Source organism: Panicum hallii, chromosome 2 (genome assembly GCF_002211085.1).
Source record: "Panicum hallii strain FIL2 chromosome 2, PHallii_v3.1, whole genome shotgun sequence".
Taxonomy (NCBI): domain Eukaryota; kingdom Viridiplantae; phylum Streptophyta; class Magnoliopsida; order Poales; family Poaceae; genus Panicum; species Panicum hallii.
Window position 1 is genome coordinate 7,410,160 of NC_038043.1, and position 19,348 is coordinate 7,429,507.

Genomic DNA, 19,348 nt, shown 5'->3' on the forward strand with positions numbered 1-19,348 from the left:
AAAATGCATTTTATGAGATTAGGGACCTATGTGACACCTTCGAACAAGATCAGGGACCTGAAAATATATTTTAAAAGTTTAGTGATCTAGATAACACACCAGAACAAATTTAGAGATCACTAGTGTACTTTACTCTAAAAAGTATACTTCTGTATACTGTGCATTTTTAACAATAAAAGCATATAAGGTCGTTTGTATAGGCTAAAGTTGAGTGCTAAATTTTAGTACCTATTACCACTCGTATCCCTTCTGAAGTTTTTAAATCTCAGCTAAAGTTTATCTCACCTTATTAACACTCCTATTTAGATGGACCAGTAGTAAACTTTAGCACTTTAAAATATTAGCATTTAAATCCAAACACCTCATAGTAAAGTAAGCCAAGTTCAAGTTTGTCGGCTATAGAGAAAAAAAAAACAGTGGCTCCACTAATCCACTCATCTGTCGAGACACCAGCCAAGCGCAGGTTTGTCGGCCATATATATTTTTATTATTTTTATTTACATGTCGTATTAGATTTATTGTAAGTCAAATTTGAACAACTTTTATCAAATTATAGAAAATAATAATAATATTTACAATATCAAATTTATTTTATTGAATCCACTATAAAATAATGCATATGTTGGGTAATATAGTTATTGCTATATTTTTCTATAGATTTGATCAAAGTAAGTTAAATTTAATTTAAAATAAATTTAATACATATGATATGTAAATAAAAATAGAGAAAATAGAGGGAAAAAACCAGTGGCTCCACTCATCCGTCGAGACGCCATCAACTACCCCTCAACCAAAAGTCTTCGTCAACGCTTGCCGACGACTACCTATCTCCTTCTTGCCCAGTCCACTGATCAATTCTCCCTATCGATCATTGCGTTCTTGCAGATCCCGCAATGGCTGACAAGGGAGAGAAACCAATCATCCACACCCTGCGAGATGCTCTGCTTCACTTCGCCGTCAAGTCCAAGAAGCTTGCGTCGCCGCTCCTTGAGCCGTTCGGGCGCGCGTCCGAGCCGGCCACCGTCGACGACGACGAGCTGACGGCGCTCAGGTCCAAGCTGCTCCGGATCCGCGCCACGCTCCGCGACGCCGAGAGCCTGTCCGTCACCGACCGCTCCGTACAGCTGTGGCTCGCCGAGCTCGGCGACCTCGAGCACCGGGCCGAGGACGTGCTCGAGGAGCTCGAGTACGAGTCCCGCCGCTCGGCCCAGCTGGAGGAGCTCAAACTCGACCTCCTCCGCGCCGCAAAGACCGGGAAGCGGCGCCGGGAGGTGGGGCTGCTGTTCGCCGCCGCGCCGGGGAGGCGACTCCGCCGCAAGATCGACGGCATCTGGGCGAGGTACGAGGAGGTCGCGTCGGACAGGAGGAAGCTCCGGCTGCGCCCCGGCGACGGCGCGCCCCGGCCCGCGGCGAGCGCGCTCGTGCCGAGCAGCGCGCAACCCCGCGGCTGCGGCGGCCTGCACGGGCGGGAGCGCGACGCCGAGAGGGTCGCCGCTCTGGTTCGCGCGCCGCCCGACAACGGGAGAGGCTACGCCGTCGTGCCGATCGTCGGGATGGCCGGCGTCGGCAAGACGGCGCTCGTGCAGTGCGTCTGCAACATGGCGGACGTCAGGTCACACTTCCACATGACGTTCTGGATCTGGGTCTCCCAGGAGTTCGACGTCGTCGGCGTGACGCGCAAGATCGTCGAGGCGATCACCAGATCTCGTCCCGACTGCGACGAGCTGAGCACGCTTCATGAGCTCATTGTTGAGCATCTTGCAGGGAAGAGGTGCTTGATCGTTCTCGACGACGTTTGGGATGACAATCCCAGCCACTGGGACTGCATTACGGCTCCCCTGAGCTGCTGTGCTGCGGGGAGCACCGTCATCGTGACAACAAGGAGCAAGAAGGTTGCCAAGATGGTAAACCCAAAGGTGTATCATCTGAAATGCTTGTCAGATGACGACTGCTGGCTTGTATGCCGGCGACGGGCACTGCCAAACAGCAACACCAACATTAAGCAAGAACTTGTCGAGATAGGTAAGCAGATTTCGAAGAAGTGTGGGGGCTTGCCATTGGCAGGAGAGGCAGCTGGTAGTGCCCTCAGCAATTCAATCAGCTGGGAGCACTGGAAAGAAGTCCTGGAGAATGGACTGTGGGCTGGTAGTGAGGCGAAGAATCTGGTACTGCCAGTGCTGAAGGTGAGCTACGATCATTTGTCGTCGCCACTGAAGCGATGCTTTGCATTCTGTTCATTGTTTCCGAAGGGCTTTGTCTTCGACAAAGATGTTCTAGTCCAGCTGTGGACGGCGCAAGGATTTGTGGATGCTGAAGGAGACTGCAGCCCTGAAGTTATCGCCAATGGCTACTTCAAGGGTTTGGTGTCAAGGTGCTTCTTCCACCCTTCCCCAGCTCAATGTATCGGTGAAGGGAAGTTTGTCATGCATGACCTGTATCAGGAGCTTGCTCAGTTTGTTTCCGGCAATGAATGTAAGATGATACAGCACCCTTATTCCATGAAAATAGATGAGAGCCCTCGGCATTTGTCCTTTGTCGACGAAGAGTCCTATTCTGTTGAAGAAATGCACTTGAACGCATTTCGTGGTCATCATGATCTGCGAACCTTCCTGTTCATTGCAAGAACAGAACAAAACCAAGAGAAGATGACATTTAGAACAAAGATTCCTTCTGAACTGATCACGGATTTTGAATGCTTAAGAGCTCTAGATTTGAGCAACACAAACATCATGGAGTTACCGAAGTCCATAGGGAGTCTGATACATCTACGTTATCTTGCTTTGGATAACACCACCATCAAGACATTGCCCGATTCAATTTGTGCTCTCTTCCACCTGGAGACGATCAAGCTTAACAATTGTTCTTCTCTTACTCAGTTACCTCAAGGTATAAAACTCCTGTTGAATTTAAGGTGCCTAGAGATCCCACATTCAAACATACAAATGCCTTCTGGGATAGGAGAGTTGACTAGGCTGCAGAGACTACCTTTTTTTGCCATTGGAAATGAGCCTGCTGGATGTGGCATAGAAGAACTGAATGAACTGGTAAACCTTAGAGGACATCTTCATATCACAGGTTTAAACAACCTGGATGGTGCAAAAGCTGCCACAGCCAACCTCTGGAACAAGTTGGGTATTCAAAAGCTTACACTTGAATGGTCTGAACTTACAAATTTTAACAAGCCTCTTTGTGATCCACAAGGAAATGCCGTGGGAGGCATATCAGACAGACAGGGCCCTGGATTTAGTGCTGCAAAAGATCAGGTGTTGAAATGCCTCAAGCCTCATTCAGATCTGGAAGAGCTCAGTATCAAGCATTATAATGGATCCTTTTCTCCAACATGGTCAGGATGGCTGCCCTTGGACAGGTTAGCTTCTATTGAACTGAAAGACTGTCACAATTGCGAAGAACTACCACCCCTTGGCTGCTTACCATCTCTTAAACATATTTTGGTACAATCACTGCCACGTGTCAAGCTAGTTGGGCCCAAATTTTATGGTGATGTTGGAGATATCGCTTCAAGCAGTGATAGGAGAGTATGTAATGTGTTTCCAGCACTGGAGTCGCTAAAGTTCAGGAACATGAAAGCGTGGGAGGAATGGTGCGGTGTCAAGAGTGAGCACTTTCCCAATCTTAAATATCTCACCATTGCTAGGTGTAGCAAGCTCAAACTATTGCCCAAGTTCACATCAGAACCAAAGCTGAGAATCCGGCACTGTGACCTGCTGCAAATGCAATTGTGTCAGGTACCATTCGAAACTTCAAATGACTGCTATAAGCTAATAATACGCATGCTTCAATTCAAAACTTCAAATGTCTGCTACAAGCTAATAATACGCATGCTTCAATTTTTCATGTTCCATATGCACAACTCATTTTCTTTTTCATATTTCTGCAATTCTTTTTCTTTACTTCACCACCAAGACTGTATTTGTTCTCATCCATGAAAACATCATCTGCCTCCTAGATGTTGCATTCACTAGAACAACAAAAGTATATGAAATGGCTCCTTAGAGTTTCCACAATCATGCATATGGATTCAGTCTTATTTGGATCAAGTGGATGCAAATAGGTGATATTCCAAATATTATAAGGGCACAACGACCCCCTTCTTGCAAAAATCAAAATTTTAAAATCACAAATTTGATATCACTCCTAGGAGTTTCGATACAAACCCCCCCACAAGGATATGTAGTTATACTAGGAATTTTTTGTTACATAGCCTGTACTTTTCTGAATCTGAATGGAACAAAAAAGCATGTTAAAGTGTTTTTGGTAATGTTCAGAACACATTTGCTTTTTATCTTGTTCAGAAATATCGGAATATGGTGAAGCACATACCAGCTCAAAGTGAAATTTCATATACACGCATCATGGAAGGTGACATTTTAGTTCTTGAAGCTTCCTGTTCCTACAGCGCATAAAAATAGGAAATGGTCATTGATCCACTGAATTAGGTATTCCCCGTCAGATTTTTATTTCAAATCAGGCTGTAGTTCCACTCAATATGTTCTACTGATGTGGATTTTCATTCATAGGGTGCATTCAGTGCAAAGATGTCTGCATCAATTCAATCTGAGCTGATTGATGCACTTCCTCCATGCATGATACCACTGCAAAAATTGGGCACATGTGCAGTATGAAGAAATGATTCAAAATACAAAGAAAGATGGAAATTATCTGCGCTCAGTGATCTTCATGAATGGGTCCAAGCTCTCCCGCCATGGCTTATGTTATATATGTAGGGACAGTATGAGGAAGGACTTGTGGCTGTTTGGACCATGCAAACCAGCTGAGCACAAATTGTTGTGGCCACTCAATCTTGCTACCCTCTACCTCTCTATGTTACATAATTTGAGTTGTTCAAAATTATGGCTACCTTGCTACTCATGCAAGTTTCCTCATTATGCACCTTATTGTTACGTTCAGTTTGGTACTTTCAACCAGTGCGAACAATTCTAAGTTTGTTTAGACTGTACAAGAAATCCCCGGATTTGAATTTTATCTTGGAAAAAATGAGAACCCGAGACATAGTAATTTGATTATTTGAATTTCTTTAATTATTTTTTACTGGGCCGAAATTTTTACAATTGAAAAGCATGCAGCAAAATAAACTCACGATGACCATTGAAGTCCACTATGAGGACCGCCTGCTAGCAACTGTGGCAACACCGTGCCATGGTGGGACCTTCTCCAATATGTGAGGAAAAAGAACAGGAAGGTGTTATGTGTGTGAAATAACCATGCTTACTATTCAATCATTGACTCTTGGGTAATCATTTAGAGCATATGAGTCATTAATATGAAAATGCAAGTAAAGGAGCCCATTTACTAGTACAATTAAGAACAACGAAAAATGAGGATAGAATGATGGAGAAGTAACTCAGTAGTGTAGAACTCAGTATTAGGAAGAGGTGAGGACAGCTAAAATGAATTGCACTTTGGGATGATGTACGCCGTTTAAAATTGTACAAAATGGTCCTTTCCAAAAGAAAAAGAATACAATCAGGGTTATCTCATGTATTTACCATTCATACCTTCACAGCTGAGTCAATGCTGTCACTGACTGAATGTAGTTCTTTTTTCTTTAAAGAACGAGGCAGCTAAGGTCAAGGGACCTGTTCTACATTTTTTAGAACTGTCCTTCTAAACTATAGAATTTCACCTTCCACTGTATAACTGCGAGAAAATGGTCCTATAAATGCTTTGCTGTCTTCCGTGGTACAAATAACTCAATTTTGATAAACTCGTACAGATGAACTCCTGAATATGGCCAACCACAGAAGTACTGGAACACCAAAGCAGTAGACGGGCGCATCCATGAATGGATTAACCTCATATGCCCTGACTATACCTCTGCAATGCTGCAGATAAGTGCTTGTTAGTGTGGAAGCTCACAGATTTGCTTGCATTTTACAAGTTTGGTTCATGAGATCACGACATAATAAAATAACACAATCAATCAGAGAGAAAACAAAAACCTTATTAGGAATTGAATAATTCCCACTAAATTATTCCCCGCTCAACAAGTGCCTACCACCTGCTACTATTTGATTCGACATTTAGTTTACTCTATGCAATTCTAATGAGAAGCCATCCTCTTCGATCAGAAATGTCCTCAACGGGACATTTAAATTCACAGCTGCCCAAGGTCACAATCTCATGAAAGGATAGATTATCATAATAACTCCATACTGTACTTACCTTCAGAGAGCAGAAAAAAGACAATTAAAAAAGAGACAGTGACAGCAATTGGGGTGCATGGAAAATCTTTTTATGTGCAGAATAGCTATTAGTATAAAATACAGCCTTTGAAAAAGGCAGTCCTTAACTTCACCATACCAGAGAAAACAAAATGAGGGAACATTGATAGGCCCTATTCACCCTAAACCTTGCATGAAGCAAAAGACAATGTGAAGCTAAACTCCATAGCTACTAAACTTTATTCATAACAAAAATTACTTAAGTCACTTAAGGAAGAAAAATCCAAGAGGGACTTCTAATGTCATCTTACGCCTCACGACTAAGCCACTAGGGCATTATACTGGCAACACAAAAGGTATACACAAGTTCAAAATGATTCTGAAAGGTCAGGTTTGTAAATCACTCTTTCTAAACACACACATAATTTAAGGAAAGAAAATACCACACCTTGAAATTTTATATTCGGCATAAGAGAGTTCATGAATTTGGGAACAGAAGAACTATGTTGTTCTAAGGGAGATCAATAGGCGACATATAACTTAAAATTGCATGTATATGAGTTGAAGTTGAAAGGAAAGCAAACCTTCCAATGTTTCCAGACAATTGGTAGGCATAGAAGTATTAGAATCTTTCTAAACCAATGAAGCACGCCAACATAATTCGTGTGCCATGTCTTTTTATGGTGATCATCATCCTTCTTTGCCATCTGGGAGATATCATGACCTAGACACAAAGCTCTTTCTGCTGCTATAGCTGCTATAACAAGAAAGGCTGGCAAAACCACAAACAGAAGATGAGGAAGAACAATAACCATCACGTCAGGCAAACCAATATATGGCCTTTACTAGTGTTGGCAAGATACTTAGTGTTCCAGCCTTTGTAATGCAAATACATCTTATTGTCATTCTCCATAACAGCATAGCCACTAAACCATGGGAAGAAGACCAAATATAGCAAATACAACAACATTCCTGACCAAATGATATACATCTTCGAAAGCTCAGCTGCAAAAAACTCAAAATTAACAGGCGAAAATCCTCCTGAACTTCTTCTGGTCATCTTTGGTCTAAGGAATTTAAACATTAATTGATTCTCAAAGAATGTGAGTGAAGTGCAAGGAATTAGAACCAATGAAAAAAGAAATGTAAGGGTAGTCCACATAATTGGGTAGTACAGTTGATTCCATTGGCAACCCATTACTCTAAATTCCTTCCATGTCCAACTAACTTTTGCACTTAGACCATTAACTGAAAATGGCCTCAGTTCACTAAGGTAAACCTCCCCACTCATGTCCACTGCTTCTATCTGGAGCCAGTACCGATCAGGTGAATCATCTAAAAAATCTCTCCAGTTCCATGGGAACGTATACATAGCTCCTCTAGCTCCCTTTTCACTAGTTCTTTCCATTTCTTGCTCTAGTACCAAATGAAAACTTCCATAATGTGATTCATACACTTTTACAGTTACAAATTCAATCTTGCATCTTGAAAAGACAAGGGCTCTCACAGTCCCTAGATGTGTGGTACTTTTCTCTTGGCAAATAAAATCAAGAGGATCTGAAGATCTCTGCATAAACCGTGAATCCATTGGAAAGGTGGGTACTATGATCACATCTCTAGAACCAAATCTGAAATCCACATCAGCATATGAGACATGGCCAGAATCAATTGCTATAATCCTCATGCTCCTGGCACTTCTCCAATCACCCATCTCCCACTCCCAGAATTCTGCTACAGACTCTGTCCCTGCAGAACAATTACCATTACTGACAGCTGTTGACATACCTTCGTGGACATCAAATTGAAAATACTGTTTTGAAGAAAATTGATGCTGCTCAGAAGTATGATGGCGCTTCAGGTTTCTTCCAAAATTTGTATGAAGATGCCCACACAAGTAAGCGGAGAGTGAATGCTTCAGAAAAACATCTCTAATATTTCTTCCTGAAGTTGTCGATGCAGAAAAGGATATAGGGAAATGTCCAAAGGCGATCTTTGTTATCGGGGAACTTGTAGATTGATTATCCCACTGTGAAAGTGCTGCATCTAAATCAGAAAGTAACTGATCTGTAGGTTGCCCAAATATGTTTGTTGGGCTTCGGAGACCAGCACCCATTGCACTGTCAAATCCAACAAATAAATGCTTCCTGCCACTATTCTGCAAAAAATTTATACCAGGAAAGATTATGTAAACTTAAAGCAAACCCATAGTGAACTTATACTAAACCATACTAGCAACAGGATTCATAATATGCATCATTTCTTGGCAAAGATTAATTGGATTTGTGCTGACTGGAACCAACCTGTAACGTTATACTTTGGACAGCACCTGTCCGTCCTAATCTTGCATTAATGCTGTGCTTTTTGTAGAAATCAAACATGCCACCAACCTCAGGAACACCATATGAATCATGATTACCTCGTAAATCATAAAATATTTCCTTGTTCAGCCCACTCCTATTAGCAACATCATCAATAACTCTTGCGTACTCAATCCATTCAGACTTCTCTTGCCTTGACGACAACAAATCCTTGCTTTTTGCATCTGAGCATAAGAATAGAAGATAAAAGAAAATATTAAGCCTCTGTAAATCTGAAAGAACAGAAAATAAAACCTCTGCTACTTTCTAAGCCTACATGATACAGATTATTCTTTTCATTTCCCTTTTCGATTGACCAAATGAGCACACACACACTGCAAAGTTGCCATCAGATAACACAAATCGACAAAAAATATGCAAGCATGACATTTGAGACAGCTTTTCAATAAATTGACTGCACAGATTGGTGCATACTCGATATTACAGAAATTGATCTTGAAAGAGGAAAAGTGTAATAAATATTTCGTGTGACAATACTGATGTTGATCATGCCAGAAAAAAGAAGAGTAGTTGAAATGTCACTATGATCAGGTAAAAAAGCGAAATAGAACAATTTCAAATGACATCAACTGTAGTCAGAAATGATGGGTGCCATTGTTCCCCTGAAAATTTGCCGTAGCTTTTTTAACAATAAACATAAATTTATACACTCCATGGACAGAGCAAACGGTGGACTGTTGGTCAAATCAAGCTGTAAACAAGCATCCTAGGTTATAACATCATTTCAACATTGGAGCATGAAAAGGTCTAAAATTTGTTTGATTCATTGCCTATCATAAATGGTGCATTAGTTCAAGAATAATTCTGAACTTTGCTTGCAGCAGTTGATTGAAGCAAATTCGTAGGTTTAGTAGGAACCCAATTCTGACACAAAAAATGACAATCAATGGCTATTCAATACTTTTTCAGACATTAGCTTACAATGTTTTTAAAGGCAGAATTACAGTTATGCCTACACATTGGAGCCACATAGCTCCGTTACTTTTAATAGCAACAAACAATCCACTAGTGCAAATAATGCTGCAGTTGAGCCAATAATACTGTAGCTGAGCCATTCCTTTAAGCAAATATGACATGGCTTCTTATGCACTGCAAACTAGGAACAAGCTGTAGCTTATCTATACTCCATGGCACGATGAACACTCACTTTTCACCCAACCCACTCACTTGACTTCACCATAAAACCTCTCTCAAGACTCACTCACTGGGTGGTGGATAGTTGCATTGCAGCTTATCTCCATACCTCAGTGTCTGAAAAGCACAGCACAGCTTTGGGCTGCTGATCGCATATGTGCAATTCAATGTATAAGGGCGCAATTGCTCTGCTCCAATCGTGTGCATTAGAGGGTTAGTTGGTGTTATTTTGCAGTGCTGACGGTATGTGTGGCAATATACAATAGAGGGCTAGTTGGTGCTGTTTCCGCATTGTGTTACCCATTGCACAAAATTGTGCCTCTGTCAGATTTTAGCAGCAACTCAAATGCACAATCATACTCTTGACAGTTGTCACAATCTTGTTCCTAAACCCCAAAGGCAAAACCTCCCACATCGAACTAGAACCAGATCTGAACCCCCTTGAATAAACCAAACAAAAATTCCAACCCCACGCGAAGGAAGAAGGCAGGAAGCCTACCGGTGAGATCGCCGGTGATGAGGACGAGCGCGGGGTTCACCATGGCGAGCGCGTCACCCACTTGGCGGCGGAAGTCGGCGGCGCGCTCCGGGTGGAAGGCGCTGAGGTGGAGGTCCGACAGCTGCACCGCCCACACCACCGACCCCGGTTCGCCCGGGACCTCCACAACCCGCCGGAGGTCCCCGCCGCCGCGGGCGCAGTCGCAGAGCAGCAGCAGCAGCAGCGGCGGCGGCAGTGGGAACGCCGCCTGCCGCCGCCGCTGCGGCGAGGCCATCGCGGCACTCCGGCCGCTGCCGCCGCCTCGGTGGAGGGCTTGGGATCCTGGATCGAGCTCGAGGCGCTGCTGGAAATGAAACTAATCCGAATTGCTTCCGCTATGAAGAAGAACAAGAAGAAGAAAATGAATTGGGAATTTTGGGATGCATTAATTACCCAAACAACGCGCAGTTACTGAACCGAAACAGCGAAACATTTCTGAAGTCGAACCATTCTGATTCAAAAATTCAGTTCAGTCCAACAAACCACAAACATAGCTGACTCCCCAATTCTCCGTGCGTATATGAATTTAAATCCATGCACTAAATTTAATCATTTTTTGAAGAACTTAAATTTAATCATTTTACAAGACATTGCGAGCAGCAGGATTGTAATCTGTGTAAATGATGTGTTGACTAGAGATGCATCTGAAGTTCTGAACACCACCGTGAGGCATTAAGGATGGGCTTCTGCATGCCACTCCTTTTAACGGGCTTCTCGTTACTTTCTCTTTATAATGTTTTGATGGGCTGAAGAGTAGTCCAGCCCATATTCAGACACCACAACAGCTGAACTTTCGTTGGTAAACTATTTTGGTTAAAAAAAGAAGTACACAGTATATTTTGAGGAAATGACCATGGGACACAAAACTGAATAGGAATTCCTTGAAGAAGATATGCTGATGAAGTCTATATTTCTTTCGTCAGAAATTGCATCAGACACAGAGAGTGTACCCTGCTTCTGTAATGAATTAATAAAAAGCTGAAGTAATGAATTGTTGCTCCAAACAATGTTCCCAATTTGCATTCTTGATTGCACATGTTCTAAATTACTTTTAGTTCCTCCTAGGAGGACTTAAAGTGCCAGCCTAAAATTTGAATGGTCTGAACATGGATTAATTGGAGGTAAACCAAGCTGAAAGAGGTGATAGCAATCTTGCACTTTCTCATATCTTGGGTTTGGATTAAAATGAAGTATAGGGAAAAGAAAGAGACATATGGAAGGCATAATCAAGGCATGCAAGCATTACTCCCTTTCATCAATACTTGATGGCATAATCTTGACCCATCAACATATCCACCTTATACAAACACAAAAATCTTGTAGAAAATAACATTATATTTCTATAAGCAATGGTCTTCTTTGAAAATAACATTCCACGTCATCTATAGAATAGAAATAGGGACCATCCAATCCAGAAAAGAAAAGTTGCATATTAGATATTTTCGTTGTGACATTTCATCCCGGTCCTTGAAGATATGTCAAATCTTATCTAGGCTTGCAATCAAGTCCTTCAATCTTAGACATCCTTCTTTCTCCAATCGATATATCTTTCTTGGACCGAGGTGACAACTGCAACCCTAGGCGCCATCATCCTAGTGTGAGCACCTCACGTGATTTCTCCCGGCCTACACGTGATTGCGACCCTCCACCAACCCCACCTACTTTCCTTTATGCGGGATGCGGGCTCCACCCAGAGCTTAGCAACAAGAGAAAGGAGAGTGGTACTCTCTCCCCTTTGCCCCTCATAACAACCCGGCCCCTCCTTCTCCCCTCAACCCTCCGCGCCCCCCCCCCCTCGCCCCCATCTCAATCTTGGTGTAGAACCTTCGTTTCCAATCTCCATCAATCCAAATCTTCTTCTTCCAATCCAAATCTTCTTCTTCCAAGATGTTTGACATCTCTCATCATGAGGAAATCTATGGCATCTATTCGAGGAGAAGATCGATGGTAGCGTTGGTACGAGGATGGTGGCAGGATAGATCTACTACGACAACAACTGTAGCCTTTTGATCCTTTACAGTATGGCCTCTCAATCCTTGATGCCATGGCCTCGACCGACAACGACGGTAGCTTCCTTCTATGGGGGTGGACCCATCCCCATCCTTTATTCAAGAAAAATTTGCACGGTACGGAAAATTCTATTTACTTTGCCTCTAGCATGATGGTTTGGCGCAGATGGCTCATCTCTCTTCCACACTCTGATTTTGATGAAGATTGTGTATGGCCTTAGAAAATATAACAAAATTGTAACCATGATACAAAGAGAAAATAAGATCCACTAAAATATGATTCGTTAAGGGCACATCTAATTTAATTAATAGATCTTCCTAGGGACAAAAAAGGCATATGTATAGGTAAATAATACGAGAGAAAATTCATATCATGTGAACCTGAATAATATTTCTACTAAAATTTCTACCATGCTATCCTTCTTCTATGTTAAAACTACGGGAGAGCTCGCTGATGTTGTCATGCTTTCTTCTCCTTCGATGAAGTTGATTAATTTGGTTTTGCTTAGATTGTTTTGGCATCCAATAATTTTGGTTTGGTCTGGTCTCTGTGTTGGAGGGTACTCACAAATTACTCTCCTTTGACACCCTTTGGATGTCCATCCACCAATCAATTGTTCCTCATCCCCTATCCTTTACTGAAAATATGAATGAATATATGGAATGCAAAAACGGGTGGGAGGCAATAATGAATTTAGATTGATGCAATTTGTGTTGGAATCAGCGTCTACTAGCGCAAGTTAGTTGTGACAGTGAATAGGGCATGTACAATTAATAGTGCCATCTTTGTTGACGTCTCTTTACATACATCAGCAAGATCCTAGGTGCAAGAATATGTTGTTTCTTCACTTAGATATCATCTCTTAAATATATGTGGGGTTATATAAAAGATAATTTGTGAATTATGAGATCCCTAAATGAAACGACTGTGAGATCACATAGAGACACCTAAGACCCACATTCTATATGTGATCTGCCTCTTAAATCATCTCTAAGGTTAAATAAAGGTTGAGAGACAAAGAGTGCTTACAGGGTATTGGCTTGCTTCTAACTAGTCCATGTTATACAACAGCAGCTACAGGGTTTTGGATCTGCCTCGTGTACAACAGCAGCATGCTTCTAACTAGTCCATGTTATACAAGAAAAATAGTGCAGCAAAGAAAACTTCAGATGATTGTTACCAGCTAATTAAGTATACCCTTAATTGTCAGTATACCCCTATACCATATATCACTTTCATCAGATATTGGCATTGATATTAAGATCATTAATCAGTTCAGAACAGTGAAGTCATCTAAAGTTAAATGAATCCAGCAATTAGTAACCAACTGTCCTGGGAGAAAACTGAATAACCCCGGCCCAGAACAGTGGAGCACAAACAGCTAAAATGTCATAGGTGAACCCATCCCACCTAGAAAAGAATGGAGAATACTCTAAGTAAAACATGATCCGAATTTACTTCAGGAAAACACCAACAAACAGGAAGAATGAGACATTTTCAGAATTTACTCAAGGAAAACTCCAACAGATCAATAGTACTGTGTTCTCACATAACACAACATTATTATTAACCATAATCCCAGATAACATTACAGAAGACAGTACTTTGATCTCACATCACACAACAGCAGATAAACTGAAAGTCACAAGTCTTAACACATCAACATTAACATTGGGTTCATGACATAAACTTAAATTAGAACCATCTGGCCAAGTTTCATAAGGAGAAATTAAGCAAGACCCATGACAGTCTAAGAAGCGCTGGAGGGTTTATTCAAATGTTTTCGGCAGGCATGTGACATATCACATATATATGGCCCCAAACCTCCAACATCCAGGCATGTGAGATTAGCTTAAAAGTTGTGAGCTTTCTTCCGCTTCGGAACGAACTTTCGAGCCCATAGATGTTTCCCTCGTATCACGAACTTGACCCTCGGGTGACCAGCAAGGACGCGGAAGAGTGTGTCCTGTGTGTAAAACGTGATGTGTGCATAAAGTGGTGGCTTAGGTGCAACCGGCTCCTGCACACTTATGACTTCAACATCTCCAAAGTTCCTGTTAAATCAAAGAAATACAATCAATAATCATATTGAGGAAAGAACATACATGTAACTCAAAACACTAAAAACAGTTCATTTTTATTACTGATTTGTGTGATGGCTCGTGGTCGAAGAAATGATCGATCAACTGTTAGGTTATATATCTTAAGTTCAATACAATTATAAAGTGTGCACAGTGGATGCATTTAGCACATACATATATGCAAAAGATCTTAGCTTTGTGCTTATGTGTCATTGTTCAAAACAGATATGATTTAAATGTATAAATCTTGTAATCAGGTACGGAAACTAATCACTGAATATGATTAATAGTCCAGTCAGTGATCCAAACAATCCCTAGTAAACTGTATAACTTGAGGTATTTGGGGTTCACATTATAAGATTCTATAGCATACATTTATGCAGTCCATCCATTGATATATAGTCAACAAGTACACCTACTATTATTGGTTAAACATTTCTGGAAAGAAGGGGCTAACACTACTCCTGTGCTACAGCATACATCGGCCCCTGCGGCCTGCCTATGGGTCATGTAATATAGGACACTAGTCATACATTTCAAATATAGTACTTAACTGAATCAGTCATACATTTCAAATTTTAGTAAGCGATCCGGCAGTGTTTGATATCTAAGTTATTAATGTTTCATTCTCGGACACTCAGACTATAACATTTTAAAGTCAGCAACCTTAAAATTCACTGTGTACATATCTGTAAGTAATATTAACATGGCAAGAATAGACTTTACCCAATGAAGAACTCATAGAGTTCATCTGCAGTAAATGGGTAGCCATTGGAGAAAGTCACGAAGAGGGTTCTCTCATCACGTGGTACGTTGGGCTGTTGCTGTATCTGGATCTGTAGCAAAACATGTTACAGAATATTTGGAAGAAAGGTATTAGGACTCATCAGCAAAACAATTGGATAAATAATGTGTAGATCAGGAAAGTAAAAAACTTAGCAGCATTCTTACTGCATCAGCTGGCTCCTCCTCCTCCTCCTCCTCCTCCTCCTCCTCCTCAACCTCCTCCTCCTCCCTTATGTTAAGAGCCTCGAAGAGGCTTGCCAAAGGGTATGTTGATGAGAGGCACTGTTCGATTGGATTTTCTATATCCTTGAGGATGTGAGTTTTTGGAGACGGCACCACAATGCTTCTAGAACTTGAGCCTTCTTGATGGCTACGAGCACTAATAAAAGAAGCCTTGATCTTGGACAGGAGATCCTTCTGCATGCAGGAATGATAAGGGAAACAAAGTGAAACACTTTTTTCAGTGTATCTCAGACTGACAGATCTACAGACTCTTACCGTGGTCATGGTCATGGGAGCTTTGCCCTTCACGTATTGCTGCTGAGCTTGGTTGGCACGGCGGTAGATGTTTTCTTTTGATGTCGCTACTTCGAGAATGTCTTCTAAGACCCTGTAGCAGACATTGTTGAGGTAGAAAACAATGCCTTTCACAGCTTCTTTGCGGAAATAGCCCCCTTCCACAGATCTATGATTTGACTGCTGGATGGACCTAAGACGCAGAGCTTCAATAAACATTTTTGCACCCGAGGCGATTGAGTGCAGACGGTAGTTGTCGAGTGAGTCTATGCTTGCAAGGAAGTCAGCATGACCAATCCCTTCAAGCCACATCCAGAAGGAGATGATCTCCATGGAAAGGGAGGACTCGAACTGAAGGTTGAAGACCAAACGGGTGAACAACTGGCGCACAATCATATGCATGACACTAGTTGCACTGAATTCCCCCGGCGCCATGGGAGGACGGTGAGGGAAGAGAGCAAGGAGGAATTTCAAGTTTTGGGACCAAGGGGTGTCAGGCCGGAGGAGAAGAAGATGGAGTCTCGGCTATAGGCTTCTTATGGTTTAAGTAGATGCATAAATGTTCACATTGGGTTGTTTGCCATCTCTGTCCACACTCGAGATGGCCCCACAGTGCATGACTGGAGCATAGGCAGAGGTGACAAAACAAGCATACGAAGCAAAAGCTGGACTCATTAAAGGTCGTCACATTTTGAGCACACCTGCCAAATAACTGATGAAAATTTGCACGCACCACCTTTCAAAAATTGGGCACTTACAAAGGGTACAAGGATATCCTCTGTGGCGTCTGGAGGTTGTAAGAGGAAATGCATGCAAATCCAAGGTTGTTGAAAGGTCCTTTGGAGAAATAAGGAAAAATGCAGGAGAGAATGGCTAATGTAATCACAAAGACATAGTTGGTAAAAATTAATGTTCCTCTAGAAGAAGGATATCTGGGCAAGACTGGACCTGCAGGAAAGGATTTGAACGGTACACATAAGATTTAATAGTAGTAATCATTTGAGCTAAGCCTTCATGTAGAATTGAATGTATTTCTTCCAATAATTTGCTATAGAGGAACTCCCAATTTTTAAGAGTGGGTCGAAGATTTCTTTGAACTATAACTATATATCTTGCTAATTCCGCAAAACCGGATGTGTTATGTTCATATATAAGATCTATGGTGCACAACGACCATTTGTCCTAATGAAATGTGGTGAGAAATTGGAATAGTGGCCGGTGGGAAGATATTTGTATTTTGCGAAGCTAGCATGCGATAAGCTCGTTTGATACCAGATGATCCAAATTTTGATTACTATATACATATAAGGATAAGGAAAAACTGTCGGAATGGAAGGGCCATTGAAGTCGAAACTCCGACACTCCTTATAGAACTCCAAGAACTACAATGGTTTCATAAGGAACAACTTTTAGCTCAGCAAACTTTTTTCGCTTGGAACTCGGCCCATTAGCTTCAACGCCATATATTACCAGCTTAACGCACCAACTATTATGAATTAAAAACCACTTTCGGCCCATTAGCTTCAACGCCGCATGTTAACAGCTTAACGCACCAACAACTATGAATGAATTAAGAACCGTCTTTGGCCCATAAGCTTCAACGCCGCATGTTAACGGCTTAACGTACTAACAATTTTGTGCCTTCAATTCAGCTAGAAAAAGAAACAAATATCTTATTTAGTAAAACCCCGAGATTAAGATACCAAGTTAAGGAACAATCTTTGTTGGAAGCTATCATGATGGTGAATTGGTGATTGTTCATGGCGTGGTATTCCTGAGTTTCTCTCCTTTTTCTTTTTTGTTTTGTCTCCTGTGTGTGGTGCCACTTGTGCAGGCGGGCGGAGGTCACGCCGGCGGAAAGACCGGGTCCTGCAGAAACTGCCGTTGCCTAAATAGAAGGGCCCATGCAGGTGATAACCGTTTCCATGGTTTCCAGTAAGACCAGGCGTTTTCTCACCCAGGCGTCCTCCTCCGTTTCTCATCCATCCCCTGCAGCCCCAATCTCGTTGATCTCGAGAACAGGATCGAGGAAGCACAAACCTACGCGGACGCCATGTCGTCTTCCCGCTGGATTAAGGCGGAGGTATGATTGAATTGCTGATTGATTACAGATGATGATCCTGGTGTTGGCCTGTCATCATGTACTAAAGCACAAGCAGTTTCAAAATTTCTGTGTGATTTTGGTAGTTTTTCTTTGTTATTTCTTCGCGGTTTATTTCCTTATTAACGCTGTGGTTTCTGCTCGATCATAATCCTGCTGGAAACTACCATTTCCAACAGGAAGATTTTAAGTTTCATCCTCGTTTCTTTTTTGGGTGATTATTAATGGAGATTCATTCAATTCATGATGATTTTTGCTTGCTGTCTCTGTGTGTGTATATATAATTGTTATAATGCATCCTTGTGCATTTTGTATAGAGAATGCACCAACCGTGTCAGTTGCAATTGTGATAGTTCTAGTTGCAACCGGTTCGCGTCCAGTTGCAACCGGGTCGGTCTCAGTTGCAACCGGTTCGCGTCCAGTTGCAACCGGGTCGGTCTGAGTTACAACTAGTTTGCGTCCAGTTACAACTGGTTCGCACCCAGTTGATTGAGTTCCATCCAATTGCAATTGATGTAGTCTCTCGATGGGTGCATTTTGTACAGAGAATGCACCTTGTTGCATTTTAGCATTTTATTTATATATATGTATAAATAAAGGAAAAAATCTATCATGCACGCGCTTGTAGCTACTCCTAAATGTGTATGTTATGATGGAGAGCGTATATAATGTAACGAAAGGTATGTACGAGGTGTATGTGATTATACAACACTATATATATATATATATATTGTTGTGCGCTCTCTCACAAAACCACCATCATGCAAATAAATCCACTGTTCTCATGGAATTGGTGACAGCTGATCTTTTACGCATCTCCAACTAACGGTCATTTCTCGATCAACACCACTAAACAATGCGTATCTTCATCAGATTTTTTGTTAATAAGAAAAAGAAAGAAAGATCGTCGTGTACTCTAACAAAAAACAAAAAAAATGCTCGTCATGCATATGGATCGATCGGAGGATGCAATACCGAATGAATGCTGGTGTGCATGCAGGTGTACCCGCTGTTCGCGACGACGGGTGTTGCGGTGGGGATCTGCGTGATGCAGCTGGTGCGCAACATCACCACCAACCCGGAGGTGCGGGTGACCAAGGAGAACCGGGCGGCCGGGGTGCTGGACAACCACGACGAGGGCCGGCGCTACTCGCAGCACGGCGTCCGCAGGTTCTGGCTCTCGCAGCGCCGCGACTACATGCACGCCCTGGACAACGTGCCGGCAGCAGAATCCAAGACGACGACCAACAAGTAGATCGATGGCCAAGATCTATCTCTATGCTCCATCGAGCGAGAGATGCAATTGCTTGCAGCATCGCCATGCCGATGCATGCGATAATGATAAGTAGCATTGTTAGGTCTGATCCATGTATTGGTACGTCTTTGCATTGCACGCATTTGGGCTTAGCTGTCTTGTGGACGGTCTATTATGTGTATGCCCCATGGGTGATGACCAGTTTCATACATACTGGGATATATCTCGGTTTTCTTTCGTTATTCCTCTCTGGACCCGAACATTATGTTTGAATGTAAGCTAAATGTTCTAACTCTATAAAATGGATCTGGTTATTCCCGTATGGTACATTTTAAGTGTGCAAGCT

The 19,348-nt window shown here is 42.1% G+C and overlaps 3 protein-coding genes and 1 pseudogene across 4 annotated transcripts; 2 read left to right on the forward strand and 2 right to left on the reverse strand.

Moving 5' to 3' along the window:
• Nucleotides 1-721: 721 nt before the first annotated feature.
• On the forward strand, nucleotides 722-4,985 carry LOC112880050 (putative disease resistance RPP13-like protein 1). Of its 2 annotated transcripts, none has more exons than XR_003226230.1 (3): nucleotides 722-3,615; nucleotides 4,314-4,457; nucleotides 4,539-4,985. XR_003226230.1 is itself a non-coding variant. In XM_025944514.1 (3 exons), the coding sequence occupies exons 1-2, from the start codon at nucleotides 894-896 to the stop codon at nucleotides 4,422-4,424; spliced, it is 2,964 nt and encodes a 987-aa protein (XP_025800299.1). In that variant the 5' UTR covers nucleotides 729-893; the 3' UTR covers nucleotides 4,425-4,457; nucleotides 4,539-4,985. The 2 variants fall into 2 exon arrangements, 1 of the variants encoding a protein (XP_025800299.1); XM_025944514.1 differs by having other exon boundaries at nucleotides 729-3,746.
• Nucleotides 4,986-5,181: 196 nt separating this feature from the next.
• On the reverse strand, nucleotides 5,182-10,777 carry LOC112880051 (annotated as a pseudogene).
• A 3,338-nt stretch (nucleotides 10,778-14,115) lies between these two features.
• On the reverse strand, nucleotides 14,116-16,042 carry LOC112879723. Its single transcript, XM_025944098.1, has 5 exons — nucleotides 15,629-16,042; nucleotides 15,347-15,547; nucleotides 15,299-15,316; nucleotides 15,071-15,180; nucleotides 14,116-14,317 (listed from the first exon to the last, which is right to left on the reverse strand). The coding sequence occupies exons 1-5, from the start codon at nucleotides 16,040-16,042 to the stop codon at nucleotides 14,116-14,118; spliced, it is 945 nt and encodes a 314-aa protein (XP_025799883.1).
• A 1,657-nt stretch (nucleotides 16,043-17,699) lies between these two features.
• On the forward strand, nucleotides 17,700-19,002 carry LOC112880834. Its single transcript, XM_025945579.1, has 2 exons — nucleotides 17,700-17,729; nucleotides 18,748-19,002. Exons 1-2 carry the CDS (start codon nucleotides 17,700-17,702, stop codon nucleotides 19,000-19,002), a joined length of 285 nt encoding a protein of 94 aa, XP_025801364.1.
• The last annotated feature ends 346 nt before the right edge of the window (nucleotides 19,003-19,348 follow it).

Bases quoted from the DNA above. Each gene is read 5' to 3' on its own strand.
- LOC112880050 (XM_025944514.1), top strand. From the start codon at position 894: ATGGCTGACAAGGGAGAGAAACCAATCATCCACACCCTGCGAGATGCT. The intron at 3,747-4,313 runs GTACCATTCGAA...TATCTTGTTCAG, and splicing joins TGCAAATGCAATTGTGTCAG to AAATATCGGAATATGGTGAA.
- LOC112879723 (XM_025944098.1), bottom strand. From the start codon at position 16,042: ATGATTGTGCGCCAGTTGTTCACCCGTTTGGTCTTCAACCTTCAGTTC. The intron at 15,548-15,628 runs GTAAGAGTCTGT...TCCTGCATGCAG, and splicing joins CTCCCATGACCATGACCACG to AAGGATCTCCTGTCCAAGAT. The intron at 14,318-15,070 runs GTAAAGTCTATT...TTGATTTAACAG, and splicing joins CTCTATGAGTTCTTCATTGG to GAACTTTGGAGATGTTGAAG.
- LOC112880834 (XM_025945579.1), top strand. From the start codon at position 17,700: ATGTCGTCTTCCCGCTGGATTAAGGCGGAG. The intron at 17,730-18,747 runs GTATGATTGAAT...GTGTGCATGCAG, and splicing joins CCCGCTGGATTAAGGCGGAG to GTGTACCCGCTGTTCGCGAC.